Consider the following 23,707-nt stretch of genomic DNA (forward strand, 5'->3'; position numbering starts at 1 on the left):
GTACCTATTCTGATTTGATATTGTAAGACTAAAGATAAAAAAGACTGTAAGTGTGTATTTTAGTATTTCTGATTTCTAATAAGGGTATGGGGTAGCAAGTCAGAAACTATATACCAAGGTTGAACATCTTTGTATTGAACATCAGTAAATATATTTTAGATAATGAGAGCCAGGTTTCTAATTGTTAAAGAGGTTACAGGTAAGGAAGGAAGAAGACTAGAAGGAACTCTGATATTGAAATGGAATAAGAAATACCAGTATAAACTGATGGTTTTAATGTAGATGCATTATGGTGGTTGTGGAAATATAGATGTATGTATATGCATGGATTAGCATACATGCATATGTTTTCTCTGTCCTGTGGAAATGCCTAGAAGAAGCAGTGATGTGCCAGTAGCAGTGAGCATACCTAGTGCCCAGATCTTGGCCTCTTCATTCAGTTTTTCAACAGAAGGAACCAGGGCTCATAAAAGAACTGACTTGATTCCAGAACTGGATTATAGGAAATCCAAGATGATCCTAGAGCTGCCAGAAAACAAAGATGTGCTCAAAAAAAGATGGGATACGTCAAAAGGATGTAAGAATGAACCTGAAAGAGCTTTTCATATCCAAAGTTGGAATGAAATAACTTTAGTATTGCATTATTATCAATAGAATAAAACATCCATTAGACCATATTGGTATGTGTACAAACACATGGTAGGTATGTAGAAGGGACAAATTGTAAGTGAAGAATCCCATTTAGTCAGTATAAAACAGTGACTGAAACAAAATCACTGGTGAGCGAATACTGCAGTAATAATTGTCACAGGCAATCCAGTGATAGAAGGTAAAATCAGTGGGTGAAGGTAGGATGAGAAACATTGGCGTAGTTTCAAAGATACCATTGGTTAAAGTTTCTCTAAGAAATTACTGATTACAAAGGGGAAAACAGTAAATTGAGAGTGAGAGAGACTTTGTGGATACCACTCCCACCAAGTTACTAAGGTTAATGTCACAGAAAGACGATATCCATAATATATACCTCTTGCTATAATGAACCAAGAAAGGCAGAACATTACCTCTGCCATGTTTTTGTGGTATTTGTATCAAGAACAATGTAAAACTTTACTCAATTATGAGGATACAGCATTCAAACCCAAATTGAGGGAGACTGCTACTAAAATCTGACCAGTATTCTTCAAAAGTGTCAAGGTCATGAAAGACAAGAAAAGAAAAGATTGAGTAACTGTCACAGATTGAAGGAGGCTAGGGACACATGACAGCTAAATTTAGAGTGGGAACCTGGATTGGATCCTGGAATACAATGACATCAGTTAAAAAAAAAAACAGACTGGTGGATTAGAACTGTAGTTATATTAATTGCTTTGCACTAGTGTTATTTTCTTATTTTTGATTCATATACTGTGGTTATGTAAGTGTCAACATTAGAAGAAGCTGCATGAAATGTATAGGTAAATTCTGAACTATTGTTGTAACTTTTTTGTAAAATAATTTCAAAATGTTTCTTAAATCTACAGTTTTCCAAAATTGGGGGAAAGAGTTGTAGAAACAGAGTAAGCCAGAAGACAATAGAATTACCTATTTAAAATCCTGAAAGGAAGAAACTATCAAGTTAGAATTCAGTCCTAACAAAAATAATCTTAAAAAAAATGAAGCCAAAATAAAGACACTTTCCAGACAAAAGCTGAGAGGATTTCTTCTCAGCAGGCTTGAACTATTAAAAATGTTAGAGGAAGTTTTTCAGCCTGAAGAAAATCATTCATCTACACAAAGGAATGAGATTAAGAAATGATAAAATATGTGGGAAATATACAATACCTTTTTCTTAAATTTTAATTTCTTTTTAAGACAGTTGGCTATTTAAAGCAAAAATTTTTTGTTTTGTAGGATTCATATTTAGGGAAATGTGGAAACATAACACATAGAAGAGAAACATTTTTTAAATAGCCCAGTCATAGGAGAAAGGGTCTTCTCTGGTGGCTCAGTGGTAAAGACTCTGCCTGCAATGCAGGAGATGTGTGTTCAATCCCTGGGTCAGGAAGATATGGAGAAAAATGGCAGTCCACTCCAGTATTATTGCCTGGGAAGTCCCATGGACAGGGGAGCCTGGTGGGCTACAGTTCATGGGGTTGCAAAAGAGTCAGACACGACTTAGCAACTAAACAACAATAGGAGAAAGGGGAAGTGTACTTCTGTATTAATACTAGAAGTGGTATAATACTGTTTGAAGGTAGACTGTCCTAAGTTAAAAATGTGTATTATAAATTGCTAGCATAACCATTTTAAAAAATTGTTGTTCATTCACTAAGTTGTGTCCGACTCTGCAACCCCATGAACTGCATGCAGCACACCAGGCTTCCTGTCCTTCACTGTTTGCCCGAGTTTGCTCAAACTCATGTCCCTTCAGTCAGTGGTGCCATCCAACCATCTCTTTCTCTGTTTCCCCCTTCTCCTGCCTTAATCTTTCCCAGCATCAGTCTTTTCTAGTGAGTTGGCTCTTCACATGAGGTGACCAAAGGATTGGATCTTCAGCTTCAGCATCGGTCCTTCCAATGAATATTCAGGGTTGATTTTCTTTTTTTTTTTTTTTATTTTCTTTAAGATTGACTGGTTTTGATCTCCTTGCTGTCCAAGAAACCCTGAAGGGTCTTCTGTAGCACACAGTTCAAAAACGCCAATTTTTTGATGCTTAGCCTTTATGATTCAGCTCTCACATCCATACATAATTACTTTAAAAACCATAGCTTTGACTATGGACATTTGTCAGCAAAGTGATGTCTCTGCTTTTTAAAATGCTGTCTAGGTTTGTCATAACTTTTCTTCAAAGGAGCAAGCGTCTTTTAATTTCATGGCTGCAGTCACCATCTGCAGTGATTTTGGAGTCCAAGAAAATAAAATTGCCACTGATTCCATTTTTCCACCATCTGTTTGCCATGAAGTGATGAGACCAGATGCCATGATCTTAGTTTTTTGAATGTTGAGTTTTAGGATGTAGAAAAATTGAATGCTCATACATTGCTGGTGGAAATGTAAAATGGTTCAGCTGCCGTGGAAAACAGTGGTTCCTCAGAAAGTTAAACCTAAAATTACCACATGACTCAGAAATTCCACTCCTTGTGTATAACCCAAAGAATTCAAAACAGGTACTGGTATATACACATGTACATGCATATTCATGGGTATTCTTTACCAAGGCCAAAAAGGAGGACATGGTCAAATGTCCATCACCAGATGAGTAGATAGGCAATTTATGATCTATATGCTTGTGGTGGAATATTATTCAGCCATAAAAAGTAATGGGGTACTGATACGTGTGACAAGTGGATGGACCTTGGAAATATGCTAACTGAAAGAAGCCGGACACAAAAGGTCACACGTTACATGCTTTCTTTTATATGAAATACCCAAAATCTATAGAGACAGAATGCAGACTGGTGGTTTCCAGGGGAGTGGGGGGGTTGGGTAATGGAGAGCCACTGCTTAATGGGTATGGAGTTTCTTTCTGAGATGATGAAAGTGTTTTAGAACTGGATAGAGGTTCTGGTCGCACAATATTGTGAATATACTGGATCATTCACTTTAAAATGGTAAATTTTGTGTTACGTGAATTTTACCTCGATAGAAAAGTGGTTAAGAGTGTGTATGGCCTAGAGTCAAACAGACATGGAATTGAGTCCTGGTTTTTACCATTTGTTAATTCTGTGACCTTTAGTAAATTACTATTATGTTTTCTTTGCTGTAAAATAGGCATGTTAGGGACATTCCTTGGTAGTCTAGTGGTTAGGACTCTTACTGCCAGGGACCAGGTGCGATCCCCAGTTGGGGAACTTAAGATCCTGAAAGCTGTGTCACATGGCCAAAATGAAATTTTTTAAAAATAGGCATGTTAGTACTTTATCAGGACTTTTGTTAATATTAAATGAAATATTACATGTGAAATGCTTAGAATACTTAATAATTATCCAGTAAATATTAGTGATAATTGATTTTTCTCTTGCTGCTGCTGTTGGTTTTGATTTTATTCTCCATTGGTAGAATGGAAATAATAGTATGGACTAGAGTTGTTCTGATGATTTAATGAGATATCCATGCAAAGGGCTTAAAACTACCTAGTGTGTTGTGAATTTTCAAAGTGTTTACTAAGCTATTACTGTTAAAGGATCTTAGAGGGAACTTTTCTGCATTTTGCATTTTCATATTTGCATCCTGATAAAGAAGCTAATGTGAATATTGGAAAGTAGCCTTTTCAAAATTTGTGCTGTTATGACTAGCCTTGATCTTGTATCAGACTAAGCTGCATTCAAAGGATTACAGGTGTACAGTTCTTATTTCCTCTCCTGGTGTGATGAAAACTCTTGATTTTCACTTGTAAAAACCACAGATACTGATTATTTAGCTATAAGTTGTTAAACTTTTGTTGTCTGGAGTTTATTATATAGGTTATTTCTGCTTGCGTTAATTACCATTGATGTGTCATCAGAAGCCAAACTTTGGAGAACTACTCTATAGTGACTAGAAGTTGCAGTTACTTTTCTTGCCATTGGATGGTGCTTCTGTAGCATCATTAAAGCAAATGTTTTGGCTGATACTGTTTCTCACTTTCCTGAGCAACTGAAAATTGATAAATGAGCTAGACTGTGGTAAGTTGAAATACCCATTTGAACTGGATCCCAGGAATCTGTAAAAAGCGAGGATTTACTCTAGTATGTTTTTACGTAAGCAAAACCTGGAGACAAATCTCTGGTTGAATCAAACCCTATGATTCTGTTCTAGTCTGTGGTAATTTAAGAAATGATAGTGTTGCAGGAGAATCTTGATTCCTCCTGGCGAAATCTTAAAGGATGATAGGTTTTCCTAGCTTCCCTTGGCAGCTGAGCTATCAATTCTGCTCTGATCAAATTGTATCAAAAACTTTTCTGCTTTGTCTTCAAGTGTAGGTTTTCCCAACCTATGTTTGGGGGTGTGGAAAGTGGGTGACAAAGGTATTAGAAAAGTGCACAGTTGTAAAAGTTGTGTTTGAGAGTGACTATTAGAAGACTGGAGGGAGTGAGACGGTAGGGGTGGCTTGGTGCTGTGCTAGAAATTCGGTGATCAAATTGGAGTGCTTGCACAGTAGAGAGAACATTTGTAAACATACTTCCTCCTCTGCTAACCTAATTTTTATTTCTATTAATGTAATAAATACTTGCAGAGTTTTAGAAGTTACATAGTACTTCAAGACTGGTGACAACAGCAGCAGCAATAAATCCTTGCTCCATGCTCACTTGTCTGTTAGCCTTTCCCAAACATTTTTTGGTCTTTCTTTTGATATTCAACCTCATATTGCACTTTTTAAAAAAAAAAAAAAAAGCTAATTTGAGAAATTTTCTCTTGTTGTTATGGAATGTGAGAAATGAGCTCTAATAATACAAGACATTGTTGGCACCTTTCCCTTTATCTTCTCAAATAGTTCTAACACATTTTTTTTCATTCTTTTCTTTTTTCTTTTTTTTTTCCCATTTATTTTTATTAGTTGGTGGCTAATTACTTTACAGTATTGTAGTGGTTTTTGCCATACATTGACATGAATCAGCCATGGATTTACATGTGTTCCCCATCCTGATCTCCCCTCCCCCCTGTTTTAACACACGTTAACTGCTAAGCCAAGTGGTGTACTATAATTGCATTTCCTTTCTTGGACAGCTTTCTGTTTTCACTGTAGCTTGCAGTCCCTTCATTGTTACATTTGCTTAGATTTCAAGGGACTATTCATACTTTATCCCAAACTCTGCAACAGAATTACCAGACTCTCTGAATTCTTCTTTTCATTTAAATTTCAGTCATACCATTTCAATCCCTTCCATCTTAGGAGGCATATCTCTTGGACCCTTTCTCTGCATTTTGTCTTGTTTTCTGTCGTCATTCTCTTCTGAACTGGTGGCTTCTCTTGGCCAATTTGAACTGCCCTTTACATCAATCTTTTTTTTCCTCTGGCCATGCTATGCAGCTTTCAGTAACTTAGTTCCCAGACCAGGGATTGAACCTGGGCCACGGTAGTGAAAGCACCGAGTCCTAACCGTCAAACTTCCAGGGAATTCTCTCCATCACTCTCTTTGCTGGATTTCTTTCTTCCTATTCTTGGTAAAGCAACCTCTCCTCGTAACTGTTTTAGAAAATACATGGGAGCTAATATTTTGAGATCTTTCATGTCTGAAGATACCTTTATTTTACTCTCTCATTTGATTTTGACTGGATATAGATTGAAAATACTTTTTATTTACCTTTTTATATTCTGGATTCTAGTGTTGTTGAGTTGCTCAGAGCTGTTGTTTTTGATTATTTAATATGGCCTAGTTTGTTTCTCTACAAGCTTTTGTATATATTATTCCTGAAATTTATCTTTAGCCCTGAAATTTCATGATGGTATAACTTGGTATAGATATTATTTTATTCATTATACTAGGCGCTTGGTGAGTCTTTCAGTCTCAGATTTCTTTGATTCTGTTTCTTTGATTCTGTCATTGCATAGGGTCTTTGTTGCTGTGCGAGCTTTTCTCTAGTTAATGGTGAGTGAGGGCTACTCTCTAGTTGTGGTGCACAGGCTTCTCTATGTGGTGGCGTCTCGTTGTAGAGCATGGGCTCTAAGGGGCTTGGGCTTCAGTAGTTGCGGCTCTTTCTAGAGCACAGACTCAATAGTTATACTGCACCAGCTTAGTTGCTCTGAAGCATGTGGGATCTTCCAGGGTCAGGGATTGAACCTGTGTCTCCTGCGTCGGAAGGCGGATTCTTTACCATTGAGCCACCAGGGAAGTCCTTTCTTGAACTTTCTGCGTTAGATGTCAGCCTCCTGGTTTGATCTTCTGCCTTGTCGTGTCTCACATACATTCCATTCTTTGTGTTTTGTTGTATTTTCTGGGAGATCTCATTTTTCCCTTACAGCCTTTCTGTTGAATATATTATTTCTGCCTTTTTAATTTCCAGGAATTTTCTAGTTCAGATTTCTGTTCCTTCCTCCCCACTTCCTTCCCTTCCGTCTTGTTCTGAGAAGATAAAAGGAACTATATCTTATCCTCTGCATTGCCTCTGTTTCCTCCAGGTTTCCTTTTTTGTTTGCTTGTTTATATTTCATTGGGTTAGTTGGATCAGTCTTGTTCAGAATTGACAACCAGGTCATTTTAGGATGGTTTTTTCAGTAATTCCCAGAAAAACAAAAATAACAGGCTGTAGATATAGTTTGAGGTTTATAAATGTCAGACAGATGGCCCTTTTTTCCTTTTGATTGGGTCTAAGAAACAAATTGAAAGGGCCGAGCTGAAGATTTAGTTGGTAAAAGAGCGAGACAGGTCCTTGGGGATCTATAATACTTTTGCATCATGTACTTTGAAACTCTGTGTTACTAGATGCATAAACATGTAATATTTTTTATGCCTTCTAATTCATTGACATGTTAATCATTATGAAATGACCCTGTTTATCCCTGATAGTACTCTTTTCTGTAAGTTAGTGAAGGCGATGATATTTTGCTAATAAGGAAACATCTTTTTATTCTTTTGCATTAAAATATTAGATATTAACATTTTCTTTCAATTTCCTAATTGTAAAAAAGCTATATAATTCTTTCTTTTCTGTCTTTTCTATCTTGTAACCTATCTTACATAGGTTTTAAATTGGGCACTTTGCTCAAAATTGCATACATAGTAAATTTCCAGAACCAAACATTTTGGAAGTGTGTTTTTATGCCAGTTAAATTTAGTATAGCCACATTCAGAGCCATAGATACAATTTACCTTTTTTTTTTTCTTCCTGTGTTGTAGGAATAGACTTTAAGATCAAAACAGTTGAATTACAAGGAAAGAAGATCAAGCTACAGATATGGTAAGTGATTCTAATTTACTTACTTAATGTGGTAGAATGCCAAGTTTCTTGAAGGTTAGGCAGTGAAATCCTTCCTTGTCAACTGTTTAATTCTAGGAGACTTCCCTTTCCAAGCCAGTGGTCAGGTGACCTTTCAGTGATGTTTTAAAAAAAAAAATTGTCTTGGACTTTGGAGTCCATGAGAGCTGATTAGAGTGTTTTACCTATTCCACTTACAGTATGAGCTTGGGTAAGTTACATACTACCGTGAGGCCCTTATATCTTCACATGTAAAGTGGAGATAATATCACTTATCTTAAAAGATTGTTACAAGGATTACATGAAGTAATCTATGTAATGCCTTTAGCACAGTACTTGGCTCAGAAACACCATATAAAAATTAATATCATATTTTTTTCGGTTTAGAGGGTCTTAAGCTAAAATATTTATTTTCTTTAGTGTGTATAAATTTTTATAGGCTTTAGCATTTTCATTAGTTTGTAAAGGGTTTGACCCATTGAAGTACAAAAAAATTCTTTAAATTTGCACTCAAGTATGTATCAAGTAAGTATATATCATACTTACTTGCTATCAAGTAAGTATGTATATAGACTTAAAAATTATAATATCTGTATTTTTCAGTGAATATTAGGTGTTCACAATGACCTGTGAGATGTATATTATTCCTGCCATCCCCAGCAGCCTTATTGAGGTATAACTAGTATACAGTAAACCACCCGTATTTAAAGTATACAGTTTGGTAAGCTTTGACATATGTCTAAATCTGTGAAACCATCACCACAATCAAGATAACCAACATATCCATCACCTCACAAGTTTCCTCAAACTTCTTAGTACTCTCTCCCTCCTGCATATCCCTGGCTCCTAGGCAACCACTCTCTGCTTTCTGTCACTATAGACCAGTTTCCATTTTCTACTACTGTATACAAATGCAATCATATAATGTGTTACTTTTCTTTGTCTTTTTTTGAGAAGGAAGAGTCTGGCTTCTTTACTCAGCATAATTATTTTGAAAGCTATCAATGATTTTATGTGTAGCAGTAAGTTCATTACTTTTTATTGCTAAGTCGTATTCCATTGTTAAGATATATCACAACAACTTTATTCTCCATAAAGCTGCTACAGTGCTTCCTTTTCTCTTGAATTACTCCTATTTTATAGATAAAGAGATGGAGGCATTTTGAAATAGTTTCAGAAAATAGTTTTGTGGTTTTTTTTTTTTTTAAATGAAAAGCTATTTCAAAATAGTTTAAATAAAGGTCTTACAGAATGTTAATAGCAGAGCTGGGAGGCATTACATGCTCTGAACGTAGGGTTGAGAGTGACATTCTTAATTGCAGTACTGCCTCTTCTAAATAGTAGTTTGTTGATTGATTTTGTCACTCTTTCCAGTAACTTGTCATTTTTCTTGCTTCATTGCCAGTCAACAGTTGTGTTAAATTTGAACTCATGTTATCTTTGGTAATTGGGATTCCCTCCCTAGTGGCTCAGAGGGTAAAGCATCTGTCTGCAATGTGGGAGATCCAGGTTCCATCCCTGGGTCGGGAAGATCCCCTGGAGAAGGAAATGGCAACCCACTCCAGTACTCTTGCCTAGAAAATTCCATGGAGGGAGGAGCCTGGTGGGTTATAGTCCATGGGGTTGCAAAGAGTCGGACATGACTGAGCAACTTCACTTGTTGATTATCTTTGGTAGTTACTGTAATTGGATCTATCATGGAATGGTTATGAGGATTAGTGGTCCATGTAAAGCGCTTGGAGCAATCTCCAGTGCATAATTCAAGAAATCAGGTGTTATTATTGGGGGATCTCCCATGATGAGTTTAGAACCCTAAAAGTAGTAACATATTTGAAAAGAAGAACAAGCTAACAAAGGAAATTGCAAAGTCATAGTTAGAATAGAGAGTTAGAATTAGGAGAGGACATTGTCTCAGAATCCAAGAGATAGTTTCAAAAGTTAGGTATAATTAGAAGTGGTATATGTCTAACCAGGATGTCTTCATTACCTGACCATGTAATTAGAAGTCCAATCTTTGTAACATCTTTCAAGTTTAATACAAATGTTTTTAAAGATTAGAAAGCATTTCCTAAATTTAATAGTTCTCTGAAGCCCGGTCCACTTGATCATTGTTTTTTTTTCTTTTCTTTTCTTTAGCTAGGAAATAACTCAGCAAATGAAATGTCTCATATATAATTTCATTATAATTAAAATGATCTCAAGGGAAAAGATGTCAGTTATTTAGTATTCTGAATTTCAACCAGTCCCTCCCATCCTTCTTTATTCTTAGCCTCAGGTCTTATTCAGACCATGTCCCTGCAAAACATTTGTCTTTCAAGCCCTCTCCGAAGCTCTGCCACACTGATTGGCTCTCTTCTTAACTGTATCCCCTCTATACAGTTAGTGTTTAAGCTAATAGTTTTCAAACTTTTTGACAATAGTTAAGATACATATTACATTGTGACTCAGTATACATGTACCTATATGTGAGTGTGTACGTAACAAAAGCACACACCTGTATATATTTTTCTTCATGCAGTATATAAAACCTTTGCCCTGCTAAATGTGTTCTGTTTCTCCTCTACACTGTGTCCTCCACAGATTTTCTCTTCTGTTTCTTGACTCGTGACTTTTTCCCCTCCCCTCATCATTTTAGTCTCTAGCTTTTAGAAGTGTAACATATAACTAATACTTGGTTTTAAAAAGAGCCTTCCTCAGAAGATGCTTTTTTGAAATAGTAAGTCTTCCAGTATAGCTTTCAAGATTAATATAGAAAAGATTACTACTGTTTCTATAAGACTCAAGTATAGCACAGAAGTGATAACATTTATAATTTAGAGTTAATTTTTAACAAAATTTTAATAGAACCTCTGTTTCCTTCCAAACACTTTGGAAGGAAAATTTGCTGTAGTTTAGATTTTCATGTATACAGCTGACTGCTTTTAATTTGAACTGCCATTTGCTTATAAAGACCAGAAATGAGTTGACTGGTTAAAATTTGTGCTTAATTTAAGAGGTTAGCATTATGCCAGTTGATTTTATTTCTTTGCTTGAGTTGACGTGCTTGTTAATATTCCAGGGAGGGAAAAAAATCTTGTAGCTCTAGGTCAAAAGATCTGGGATATGCACAGTGTTTCAAGAAGGCTTTTAGTGTGAAAAACCCCATTACTCATAATTTATAATGGTTCTAAAAATTCAAAAGGCTATTCTCAACTTAAATGCTTTGCTTCAAAATGCTGTGCTACAAAAAAAGCACAGTGATTTTTATCTCTCTTTAGTTTGAATGAATATATTCAGGTTCTTGTTTCAGCATGAAAAATTGTTCTATGATTGAATACTTGTTTTGGAAACTCTCTTTAGACTGTGCTACTAAAGCTGTGTCTTATTTTTCTTACTTGAGTGATCTTCACTTCTTGCTTTCTTTCCAGGAATCTGGAAAGATTAACTGTTGCATAAGGGTCTCACCTGTCCTGCACAAGTGTGTGGGCCTAAAATTAGCTTGTTTGGCTGATAGAGAAGCAGCTGTGGCTTTTTAAATCCTGGATCTCTAGAAAGTTTCTACTGAAGTATCTTTGGCTAACTAGATTTTCCAGAGTAGTTAGGGAAACAGTTAAAGTGAGTTACTTCAAGTCTGCCTTTTCTCTTTTTTTTTTTCCCCTTTTTGTTCATTGTTGAGGGAGGGGAGGTGTCAAAAATGTTTGCCACTGTCAACATCTATATCTTGTACCAGCAACGCATTTTAGCATCAGCACGGTGACCAGAAACCAGTAGTATCATGTTGTAGAGGAATTAACCATTTACCTACATGAAGTGTCAGATTCATGGAAGTCATCTTTGAGTCTTCCCGTTCCCTTAACCCCAGCTTTCAAGTTAGCAAGTCTTACTGATCCTATCTCTAAAATATGTCTGGAATCCAAATACAGTTTGCTGTCCCCATTGCTATCCCTGGTCCTCCATTACTTCTTTGGACCATTGCAGTAGGCTTTTAATATTTTAATAAGTCCTTACTTCGCCTTTGCCTTTTTCTAGTACTTTTCCCAAGTAATAGCCTTAGTAACCTTTTTCAAATATAAATATGATCATGGTTGTCATTCCTTCCTCTATTTATAGCCATTTTGACTTTCCATTGTATTTCGAATGAAAACCGAAGTTTCACATCCAAGTTCCTTTCCACAGTTTATAGAGTAGGCCCCTGCCCGTTGTTCTGACCTCATTTTTTGCTCCCTGTGTATATAGTCTCTACCCTCAGGTGATCTGCTTTCAGTTCCATGAACACAGCAAGCTTTTTTCTGGCCTTTGTACATACCTTGTAGATCCCCGTTTAACCCACGCAACTAACTAGACTAAGCATTCTGAAGTACCACTCCATTCCAGAGGCTTCTCATTTCAACAGAAATAAATTTTAAAATTCCAGGTTCTGGCTACAGCCCCTTTTGACTTCATCTCTTACCAGTTCTGCTCCAGCCACTGTGACCATTTTTTCCCGTTGGCAAGAAACATGTTCCTGTCTTCAGGCCCTTGTAATTCACCTGTTCCTTCTGCTTGGAATGCTTTTCATCAGATCTTTGTGATGCTGCTGTCTCTAATTCAATCTCAGTTCATTGTTACCTCTGAGAGAGGCCCTGCTTGATAATTAGCTAAAGCCACCCCAGTCCTTTAGGCTAGGGGTCCCCAACCCCCCTGACCTCGGTCTGTGGCCTGTTAGGAACTGGGCTGCCCAGCAAGAAGGAATCAGTGTGGGTGGTTGAGCAAGGGAAACTTCGTCTGTATTTACAGCTGCTCCCCATCGCTAGCATCCTGAGCTCTGCCTCCTGTCAGATCAGTGAAGGCATTAGGTTCTCATAGAAGCACAGACCCTACTGTGAAATGCACATGTGAGGGATCTAGGTTCCCTGATCCTTATGAGAATCATCCCCAAACCAATGCCACTCCACCTCACCCCCAGTCAACGGAAAAATTGTCTTCCATGAAACCAGTCCCTGGTTCCGAAAAAGGTTGGTGGCCGCTGCTTTAGGCATGATCACGCTTATCTTAGTTTATCTTTGTCACAGTATTTTTAGTGTCTAAATTTACCACATTTTAAAAATGTGTTCATTCTTATTCCTCCCCACTAGAATATCAGCTTTTTGAAGGTAGGGTCCCACCGGTCTGGTTTGTGGCTGTATGATCACTCCCTACAGCAGAGCCTGGCAGATGCAGATGCTGGATACGTATTTGTTGACTGAATGACTGACTGATTCTGCTCATACTTCACTTTTCACTCAACCTTCAGCATCACATCTAGAGAGAGGACTGCCCTGATTATACTATCTAGATTCCTTCCTCCCTCCCCTTTACATCATTCTTGATCATTCCACCCTGTTTACCTTGTTAGCATTTGTCACAATTTGGGATCATATATATTACTTGTTCCTTTCCCCCACTGGAATGTAATCTCTGCAAGAGCAGTTACCAGGCTTTGTTTGACTTTTGACCCTTTTTGGAAGATGAAGATGAGTATAATTTAAACTCATGGTGTTTTGGGTGTAGAGAAGTTGCGTATTAGTGAGGAAATCCAAGTCTTGTTAAAATAAAACTCAGTGTGGACTTCCCTGGTGAACCAGTGGTAAAGAATCCGCCTGCCAGTGTGGGGAACACGGGTTCGATCCATTGTCTGGGAAGATCTCACATGCCTCGGGCAGCTAAGCCCATGCACCACAACTGTTGAGCCTGTGGTCTAGAGCCTGGGAACCTCAACAAGAGAAACCACTGCAATGAGAAGCCTGTGCACCACAATTAGAGAGTCGTGCCCGCTAGCCACAACTAGAGAGAGCTGGTGCACAGCAATAAAGACCCAGCACAGTCGTAAATAGGTAAAAAAATTAAAAAAAAAAAAAAAGTTAATGTAAAAAAAAAACAACAACAAAAAAAAACCTTAATGTGAGAAATTTAGCATCTTAATTTTTAAAGTAAGGAATAGCTTCATTATGTTACCAAAAGCATAAAGTCATGAAATTTGAAGTCTCTGCTTTGCTGAGCAGGTTGATGTTGTCTCTGGGCTGTTCTAGTGCTGTTAGTGCCCGTACTAAGAATAACTGTCATAATAGCATCCAGAGTACACAACTTCCTTGACCCTGTGTGTGGGACTAAACTATTAAGGAAATATGCTATTTTCGTTCCTAGGAATGTATCACTCCTTTCATTATGTGTCAGTGGGAAAAAATAGGGTTTTATAACAGTCTCTTAGCTGTGCATCTATTATTTTATGTAAGGGAAATTCTATTGCCATTAATGAATAAGTTCAGAAACATAATTATACTACATAGGCAGAGAAGAAAAAAATTTTAATAGGAGAGGAAAACTGAGTGATTTTTGAAAACAGGCTTAAAAAAACCTGTAATATGGGACATAAAAGATAATGTGAACATGCACAATGTATAATTGCTCTTCAGATAAGAAACACCTGCTTTTGGTGATTGGAGTCAACCAGTCTTTAGACCTGGGTGTATGTGTGTATGTAAACCTAAAAATAATTTGACTGTGAATTAGCAGCTGGGGCTATTTGTTCCCCTGGGCAAAAGGTCACAATTAGCCAAGAGGTAGTGAGACAGGGACTATCTAGTTTGAAATAAGTTGTTGATTGCCTTAACAGTTGTTAGGGCTGGTATTAGGATCTGGGAAAAGGATAATTTAACAGACTTGACAAGGAGAGCATATAAAAAAGAAGGAAGACAGGGTGGAAGAAGTTTTGGAAAATGGAAGAGACAGAAATCAGAGAACAGATGGAGTAGTATGCCATTAATCAAAACAAAAACTCTGAACCTGAATAATGATTATCTTTTTGGAGGGGCCGTTAATATTTCAGTATCTTTTATATTAGTGTTTCATAACTAAGCAGGATTATAACATAAAATTTCCTCTCTAGATGCCACTGATTTAAATTTAGCTAAGTAGTTTTGACATACTATTGAGGTAATGGAGATAAAAAATTGTGGTGTAAGAATGTATATAAATACATAAATACAAATTCTTATGTGTGTAGTCTCTTAGTAGTCTAACCTAATTCTAGGATACAACATAGAAGAACTGATGGCATATCTATTTGATGGTTTTCTTAAATGATATTTGTTTTGATTAAATTACATTTTCGGGGCAGTTTTTTTTATAAATACTGTGTATTCTACAGTGAACAAGACAAATCTCTGATGGGACCTACCTTTTAGAGGTCCTGGGAAGCAGTAAATAAATCTATAATAAGTGCTTTGCAGAGAAGTGAAGTAAAGTAAGGAGGTGGAGTGGAGAGATATTGGAAGACTATTTAAATTGGAGGACAGAGAAGACCTCTGATAAAATGATGGTTAAAATGCAAAGATGAGGTGTCAACCATGTATGTGTGTGCCCTTGTGAGCATAGCCAATACAGAAGCTGTCAGGTGAGACCAAGCTTGTGAATTTGGGGACATGAAAAAACACGGCTCAAGCTATCAGGGAAAAAGAGTGCCTCAAAGTTTGAGGGGCTGGTGAAAAGTGCAAATTCTGTTAACACTTTGTAAACTTCAGGGCAAGGGTTTTGGAATTGGTTGTGGTTATAATGAATCGTCATTGGTATGTTTAGTTTGTATTTTAAACTGTCATGTTTTCCACTTGTTTTGTGATGACTTTGAAGAATAATTTACATACCTTACAATTCACCCATTTAAAATGTAAAGTTAGTTTTTTAGTAACTTTCCAAGGTATATTCACCATTGTCACAATTTTAGAACGTTTTTATACTTCTAGAAAGAAACCCATACCTTTTAGCAGCCTCTTCCCATCCTGTCCAAACCATCTTCAGTTGGGGCAACCACTAATCTCTGTAGACTTTCCTATTCTGCATGTTTCATTTAATTGAGATTATATATAATATATGCCAAAGTTAATTGAAACTATATCATCTGTTTAAATGCAAAACTATGAGACTTTGAGAAGAAAACATAGGAGAAAATCTTTGGGAACTAAAATTAGGTGAAGAGTAGATACAACACTATAAACCACAATCCATAAAGATTTAAAAATTAATAAATTGGACTTCAACAAAATTAAAAATGTTTGGTCTACCAAAGACCCTTTCAAAAGAATGAAAACGCTAGTTAAAGACCTGGAGAAAATAATTCTAAATCAAATACCTGACAAAGGACTTTATGTAAAAAGAACTCTCAACACTCAGTAGTTTAAAAAGAAGAAAGAAGTAGGCAAACCGTCCAGTTAGAAGACATATAAAAGACACAGACAGACATTTTACTGGAGAGGATATATGGATGACAAATAATTACATGAAAAAATGTATAACATCGATTAGTCATCAGTTCAGTCCAGTTGCTCAGTCGTGTCCAACTCTTTGCGACCCCTTGGACTGTAGCACGCCAGGCTTCCCTGTCCATCACCAACTCCCAGAGCTTGCTCAGTCTCATGTCCAGTGAGTCGGTGATGCCATCCGACTATCTTACTCTCTGTTGTCCCCTTCTCCTCCCACCTTCAATCATTCCCAGCATCAGTGTCTTTTCCAATGAGTCAGTTTTTTGCATCAGGTGGCCAAAGTATTGGAGTTTCAGCTTCAGCATCCGTCCTTCCAGTGAATGTTCAGGACTCATTTCCTTTAGAATTGACTGGTTGGATAGAGAAATACAAATTAAATTGATGATATCACTGCATGCCCTATTAGAACAACTAAAATAAAGTACAGTGAGATCACCAAATGCTGAAGAAGATGCAAAGAAACTAGGTCTCCTACATTGCTAGTGGGAATGTAAAGTAGCACAGCTGCTTTAGAAAAGTTTGGCAGTTTCTTATAAAGTTAAACCTGTCCTTATCATCTGACTCAGCAGTAATATTCCTGGATGTTCATCCCAGAGAAATGAAAACTTATGAACTTAGAAATGAATAGTCATATCAACTTTATTTGTAATAGCCCAAAACTAGAACAACCCAAATGTCCTTCCATGGGCAAGTGATTAAACAAATTGTGATACTTCCATACAATGGAATACTACCCAGTAATAAAATGAAACAGACTCCTGTTACATGCAACAACTTGGATAAATCTCAAGGGCATTATGCTGGAAAAAGTAAATAACCATTTGAAAAAGTTGCAGTCAAACCAATGCAACATTGTAATTTTCTTTCCATTAAAAAAAAAAAAAAACCAAGAAGATTGTTTTATATGACATTCTAGAAATGGCAAAATTACAGAAAATAGAAAACAAACTATTAGCCAGGGTATAGGGGCTGTTGGAAGTGGAGGAGTGAGTGATAGAACAGTTTCCTGCTTTCTTTGTGGTAGTAACTACACAAATCTATATGCCGTAAAATTGCAGAGAACAATACATGTATGTGCATACACAAGTACGTATAAAAAAGTAAACTCTAAGGTCTATAGATTGTGCCAATGTCAATTTGTACTGTGATGTAAGATGTTGCCATTTGGGAAAGCTGGATGAAGGCTACACAGGACCTCTTTGTACTGTTTTCTGAAACATCCTGTGAGGCTATAGTTATATTAAAACAAAACTTTAAAAAAAAAGTTTGCCGGGAAGGGACACAGAAATGCAGTGTTAGTTGGAGGGGTGTGGAATTGGAAGTGAGGTTTTTTTGTTTGTTTGAAGTTTGCTTTTTTAAGAAAAGATAGGGGAGACCTAAGCATGTATATATGTTAATTATAATCCATAAAAAGAAGAAATTGGTGATGCAAATGAGGGGGAAATTACAGGAATGGAATTTCTTAAATCTTTGGTTTGAAGGCATTGAAAAATACTACTATTTACATGTTTTTGTCTTGTTATTTATAAATGAGGTTATCTATACAATTTTTGTAAATGATTCTAAAGATAAATATGGCTCTAATATGGTGTATTCCTTTAATGTTCTAAAAATTCTACATGCTTTTGTATTACATTATAGAACTAGATCACTAAATAAATAGAATTCCTACAGATTTTACACTTGGCTGGTATTCATTTTTAAATAACTTTAAGAATTTGTGTGTCACTTTATACTGTTTTCCTGTTCAGATTTTCATCCAGTACTGGTAGGTTTTTAATTTCCTTAGACTAGTCAGTATTTATATGTATATGTTTATGAATAACCTTGTTTACTATTTCAGAGTTAAATGTGGTTTGCTTGTGTTTTGTGTCACATAGTGGATTTTAATCTCTATTTTTACCAAACTAGTCTACTGTTCTGCCTTTCAGCTAGAACATAGTAATATCAAAATGCTCAATACAAATTATTGGCTGTTTATTTCAGGGATACAGCAGGCCAGGAGCGATTTCACACCATTACAACCTCCTACTACAGAGGAGCAATGGGTATCATGCTAGTATATGACATCACCAATGGTAAAAGCTTTGAAAACATCAGCAAGTGGCTTAGAAACATAGATGAGGTAAGACTTAGAAATTGTATAAACTCTACATAAACACACATTTGTGTCCTTGGTTAAGGAGAATAAATATTTCTGTTGATCTTTAGGATATAGTGTTTGCTATCATTATTGTTGAGTATTTTCACTTGTTACATGGTAATGTTATTTTTTTTTTTTTTTTTTTTGGTAATGTTATTTTTAGCCTACCCTTTTCTTAAAATTTTCGGCAGATCTGTTTTGAATCCCGTCAAGGGCAATTAACAAATTAACCCAAAAACTCTGTACAGCTATCTTATAAGATGGCCCCAGATGGAAGCTACCAGTGCTTTTACAGACTTCTCTAAGTGAATTCTTTCTTGGTGAATTTTATTTTGAATGAATGAATTACATTTTCAGTAGTAATTTTTAAAACGTATTTTTGGAAATTGCCTGGTGGTCCAGGGGTTAGGACTTGGCACTTTCACTGTCATGGTTCAGATTTCATCCCTTGTCAGGGAATGAAGATCCCACAAACATGTGGTGCAGCCAAAAATAAGTAAGTCAGTAAGTATTTTTAAGTTAAGGAAGTACCATATCCCTTTTAGACATTTTGAAAGATACAGACTACTAATAAGATAAAAACCTAACCAAGAAAATAGTGCTGTATCATTTCATGTGAAGATGTCAGTTTGTTGGTTGTTTTTTATGTTAATCTGTATTTATTTTTGTAATATAAATGATATATTGTGTGTCTGCACACACACACATATGGAGGGGTAATAAAATTTTTAACCATGCAGTTACCGTCCCAGGAGATTGTTATGAGACTATTCCATATATGACACAGATCTCTTCCCTAGTAACAACAGTGTTGGTGGTGGTGGTGGTTTAGTCGCTAAGTTGTGTCCGACTTGCAATCCATAGACAATAACCCTCCAGGCTCCTCTGTCCATGAGATTTTACAGGCAAGAATACTGGAGTGGGTTGCCATTTCCTTCTTCAGGGAAGATATCAGTTTTTACACAGTAAAGTTGTATGTTGAAGCATGTTTGTTTTCTGTGCTACAGCATGGTAGCTTTTTGTTGAAATTATTTTCATGTCTTCTTGCTGTGTTCTATGCTTTGAATTCTGTCAAGACTAACTCTTGGGAAATCCCTGGCAGTCCAGTGGTTAGGACTTCTCATTTCCACTCCAGGGGTCTCAGGTTCCATCCCTGATTGGAGAGCTAAGATCCCATCATGGCAAAAGGGAAAAAAAAAAAAAGACTAACTCTATAAAGCAAGTTTTGGCTGGAAACATAAAGACCAAATCTTTAATCCAATATTAAACCCAAGGTGATGATACTACAGTGGTTCAGTTCGTCACTCAGTCGTGTCCTACTCTTTGCGACCCCATGGACTGCAACACACCAGGCTTCCCTGTCCATCACCAACTCCGGAGCTTACTCAGACTCATGTCCATAGTCGGTGATGCCATCTAACCATCACATCTTTTGTCTTCAACCTTTAATCTTTCCCACCATCAGGGTCTTTCCTAGTGAGTCAGTTCTTTGCACCAGGTGGCCAAAGTATTGGAGTTTCAGCTTCAGCATCAGTCCTTCCAGTGAATATTCAGGACTGATTTCCTTTAGGGTAGACTGGCTGGATCTCCTTGCAGTCCAAGGGACTCTCAAGAGTCTTCTCCAACACCACAGTTCAAAAGCATCAATTCTTGAGCACTCAGCTTTCTTTATAGTCCAACTCTCACATCCATACATACTAATGCAAAAACCATAGCTTTTACTAGATGGACCTTTGTTGGCAAAGTAATGTCTCTGCTTTTTAATATGCTATCTAGGTTGGTCATAACTTTTCTTCCAAGGAGCAAGTATCTTTTAATTTCATGGCTGCTGTCACCATCTGCAGTGATTTTGAAGCCCCCCAAAATAAAGTCTGTCACTGTTTCCATTGTTCCCCCATCTATTTGCCATGAAGTGATGGGACCGAATGTCATGATCTTAGTTTTCCGAATGTTGAGTTTTAAGCCATCTTTTTCACTCTCCTCTTGTACTTTCATCAAGAGGCTCTTTAGTTCTTCTACGCTTTCTGCCATAAGGGTGGTGTCATCTGCATATCTGAGGTTATTGATATTTCTCTCGGCAGTCTTGATTCCAGCTTGTGCTTCATCCAGCTCAGCATTTCTCATGATGTACTCTGCATATAAGTTAAGTAAGCAGGATGACAATATACAATCTTGATGTACTCCTTTCCTGATGTCAGTTTCCCAATTTCAGTCACCTTTTCCATTGCTACAAGAAGTCTGTTGATATTTAGTAATCCATTAATGACATAGATTTTGAAACAAAAAAAAGCCTTCATTTTTTTTTTTTTTAACAAGTACTTGTTTTTATTTATTTTTTTTTCTTTTTTTTCTTTTTTAAGTGAAGTCGTTCAGTCATGTCCGACTCTTTGCGATCCCATGGATACCAGGCTCCTCCGTCCATGGGATTTTCTAGGCAAGAGTACTGGAGTGGGTTGCCATTTCCTTCTCCAAAAGCCTTCATTTTTAAGTTTCTTTTGTGGACAATGACTGCAGCTATGAAATCAGAAGGCAATTGCTTCTTGATAAAAAAGCAGTGAGTAACCTAGACAGTGTGTTGAAAAGCAGAGATATACTCTGCCGACAAAGTTCCTTATAGTCAAGGCTATGGTCTTCCCAGTGGTCACTACAGTTATGAGAGCTGGACCTTCAAGAAGGCAGAATGCCAAAGAATTGATGCCTTCGAACTGTGGTACTGGAGAAGACTCCTGAAAGTCCCTTGGAGAGCAAGGAGATCAAACCATTCAGTCTTAAGGGAGATCAGCCCTGAATATTCACTGGAAGGGATGATGCTGAAGCTGAAGCTCCAGTATTTTGGTCATCTGTTGTGAACAGACAACTCATTGGAAAAGTCCCTAATGCTGGGAAAGATCGAGGGCAGAAGGAGAAGAGGGCATCAGAGGATGAGATGGCTGGACGGCATCACTGATGCAATGAGCATGAACTTGGGCAAACTCTGGAGGATGGTGAGGGACAGGGAGGCCTGGCATGCTGCAGTCCATGGGTTGCAGAGAGACGGACACAACTGGGTGACTGCTCAACAACAACAAAAGCCTTTATTTCATAGTTGAGCCAAGTAGTATGTGTAGTAAGAGCAATTTATATAGAGAGATTATGCATTGTTGTTCCAACAACTAATTTTCCAATTCTGTGACATCAGGTAGATGTCCTACAATTTACTCCTATTTTGACACTTAACTACCCAGTCTCAGTGTCACTATCAGCGGAATGACAAGGCAACCCATGGGATGTGCAAAATACCTCACATCGTTCATCTCTGGCCTAATGTACCTTTCCCTGAGTATCCCTGTAGCCACAGAATTGTGTGCTTTGAACACAAACAGTTTTTAATTTTGATGAAGTACAAGTTATTTTTTCTCTTTTGTTGCCTATGCTTTTGGTGTCATATCTGAGAAATCACTGCCAAATCCAAGGTCATAAAAAAATTTCCCCTATGTTTTCTTCTAAGAGTTCAATAGTTTTAGATCTTGGATCGATTTTTTAGTTCATTTTTGCATATAAGTTAAAGATCCAATTTCATTCTTTTACATGTTGATATGTGGTATTTCTAACACTATTTCTTGAGAAGACTGTCTTTTCCCCCATTGAATGATCTTGGCATTCTTGTTGAAAATCATTTGATGGTGTACACAAGAGTTCATTTCTGGTCTCCCTGTTGTGTTCCTTTGCCCATGTCTGTTATACCAGGAGCATACTGTTGTGATTACTGCAGCTTTGTAGTAAGGTTTGAAATAAGGAAATAAGTATGAATCTTGCAACTTTATACTACTTTTCAGGATTGTTTTGTCTGTTTGGGATCCCTTGAAATTCCACTTGAATTTTAGGATGGATTTTTTATTTGTGCAAAAGGTGTCATTAGGATTTCAGTGGAGCAACATTTGTTTTTATCTGATCTCTCTGCATGGACTCCCTTAGCATTGTGACTTTTTGAGACTTTAAGAGCTCTATAGAATTTTTAATTAAGGCTTCTTATAGGGTCATATACACATTATCTGAAGTCATGATCCAGCCTGGATTTACATTCTGTATAAGAAGTTCCATATGTCCTCTTTTGCATATTTTGTACATGTCCTCTGTTGTTGAGAATGTTTCTAGAAAGTAGATAGCCTCCTATGGGGAAAATAATAATTTGACCAAGAATATGTCTTAGAAATTGTATTTATCTTTCTAGGTAATTTAAGAATTTGTGTTGTCTTTTAGCATGTGGTTTTGAAATCACTGGGCTTTCCTGGTGGTTCAGATGGTAAAGAATCTGCCTGAAATATGGGAGACCTGGGTTCAGTCCCTGGGTCAGGAAGATCTCTTGGAGAAGGTAATAGCTGCCCACTCCAGTATCCTTGCCTGGAGAATTCCATGGACAGAAGCCCTGCAAGCTACAGTCCATGGGGTCACAAAGAGTCACATGACTGAGCGACGAGGTCACTGCTTTAAAACTTTCAGACTATAGAAATGACACCATAAGTAAGAGAAATAAAGTCATTTTTGTTAAGCCACAATTTTATGATAGTGTGTGAACTAAACTTTTATTTCATTTTAGCATGCCAATGAAGATGTGGAAAGGATGTTACTAGGAAACAAATGTGATATGGACGATAAAAGAGTTGTACCTAAAGGAAAAGGAGAACAGGTAAAAAGCTCTGAGTGAGACATCTTTGTGAAGATGATGTTCTATTTTTTTTACAGTAGAGGTAATGGAATGCTATTCATATCCTTGAAAAAAATGCTGTTGAAAATGATAGCTTATCATTTGAGTGGATTTTCTATTTGTTTTTTAAGGAGCTTGAACCCTTAAAATAATCTGTTCATTTTAGATAACCTAGTTGAGACTGCTATCTTTGGAATAATATTACTGTTTCCTTTAGGAAGCTGAAGTCATCAGTTGGTAACCTATACTTGATAATTCTGTGATATTTTGCTTCTTTTTTAGATTGCAAGAGAGCATGGTATTAGATTTTTTGAGACTAGTGCAAAAGCAAATATAAACATCGAAAAGGCATTTCTCACATTAGCTGAAGATATCCTTCGAAAGGTAAATTTCTTTCTTTACTGTTTTTTTACTGCTAAGGTGTCGGGTGTCAACAGTTGAACATTTTCTTGTTTTCTAAAGTACTAGATTTACATACAAAAATTGAATTTGGGTGGTACATTTACCCATCACCGGTATCTAATCCTCCAGAGAGAAGAAAGGAGCAGAGAGCTATGTAGAAATCTCAGTCTTTAGTTCCCAATTTCATACTCCTTTTTCCAGCTTTTTGTTTGGTCCATGGTGTTGTGGCTCTTTTTGATTAATTTCTCCTATATAACTTTTGCCTTCCCATTAATAATTTTTAAAAATTCAAGAGGTGAATTTATTCTGTACTTAATTGCTACAGAATCCCTATTCTTTTATGTAGTCATT

General features: G+C 36.8%; 1 protein-coding gene across 1 annotated transcript in view; it reads left to right on the forward strand.

Annotated features, from left to right (window-relative positions):
• Positions 1-23,707, forward strand: part of RAB10 (RAB10, member RAS oncogene family) — a 63,257-nt gene that overhangs the window by 35,754 nt on the left and 3,796 nt on the right. The window contains exons 2-5 of the mRNA XM_043917372.1: positions 7,797-7,857; positions 18,114-18,252; positions 22,847-22,936; positions 23,237-23,338. Of these exons, the coding sequence (XP_043773307.1) occupies positions 7,797-7,857; positions 18,114-18,252; positions 22,847-22,936; positions 23,237-23,338 (392 nt within the window). The remainder of the gene's footprint in view (positions 1-7,796; positions 7,858-18,113; positions 18,253-22,846; positions 22,937-23,236; positions 23,339-23,707) is intronic.

Source organism: Cervus elaphus, chromosome 11 (genome assembly GCF_910594005.1).
Source record: "Cervus elaphus chromosome 11, mCerEla1.1, whole genome shotgun sequence".
NCBI classification, from domain to species: domain Eukaryota; kingdom Metazoa; phylum Chordata; class Mammalia; order Artiodactyla; family Cervidae; genus Cervus; species Cervus elaphus.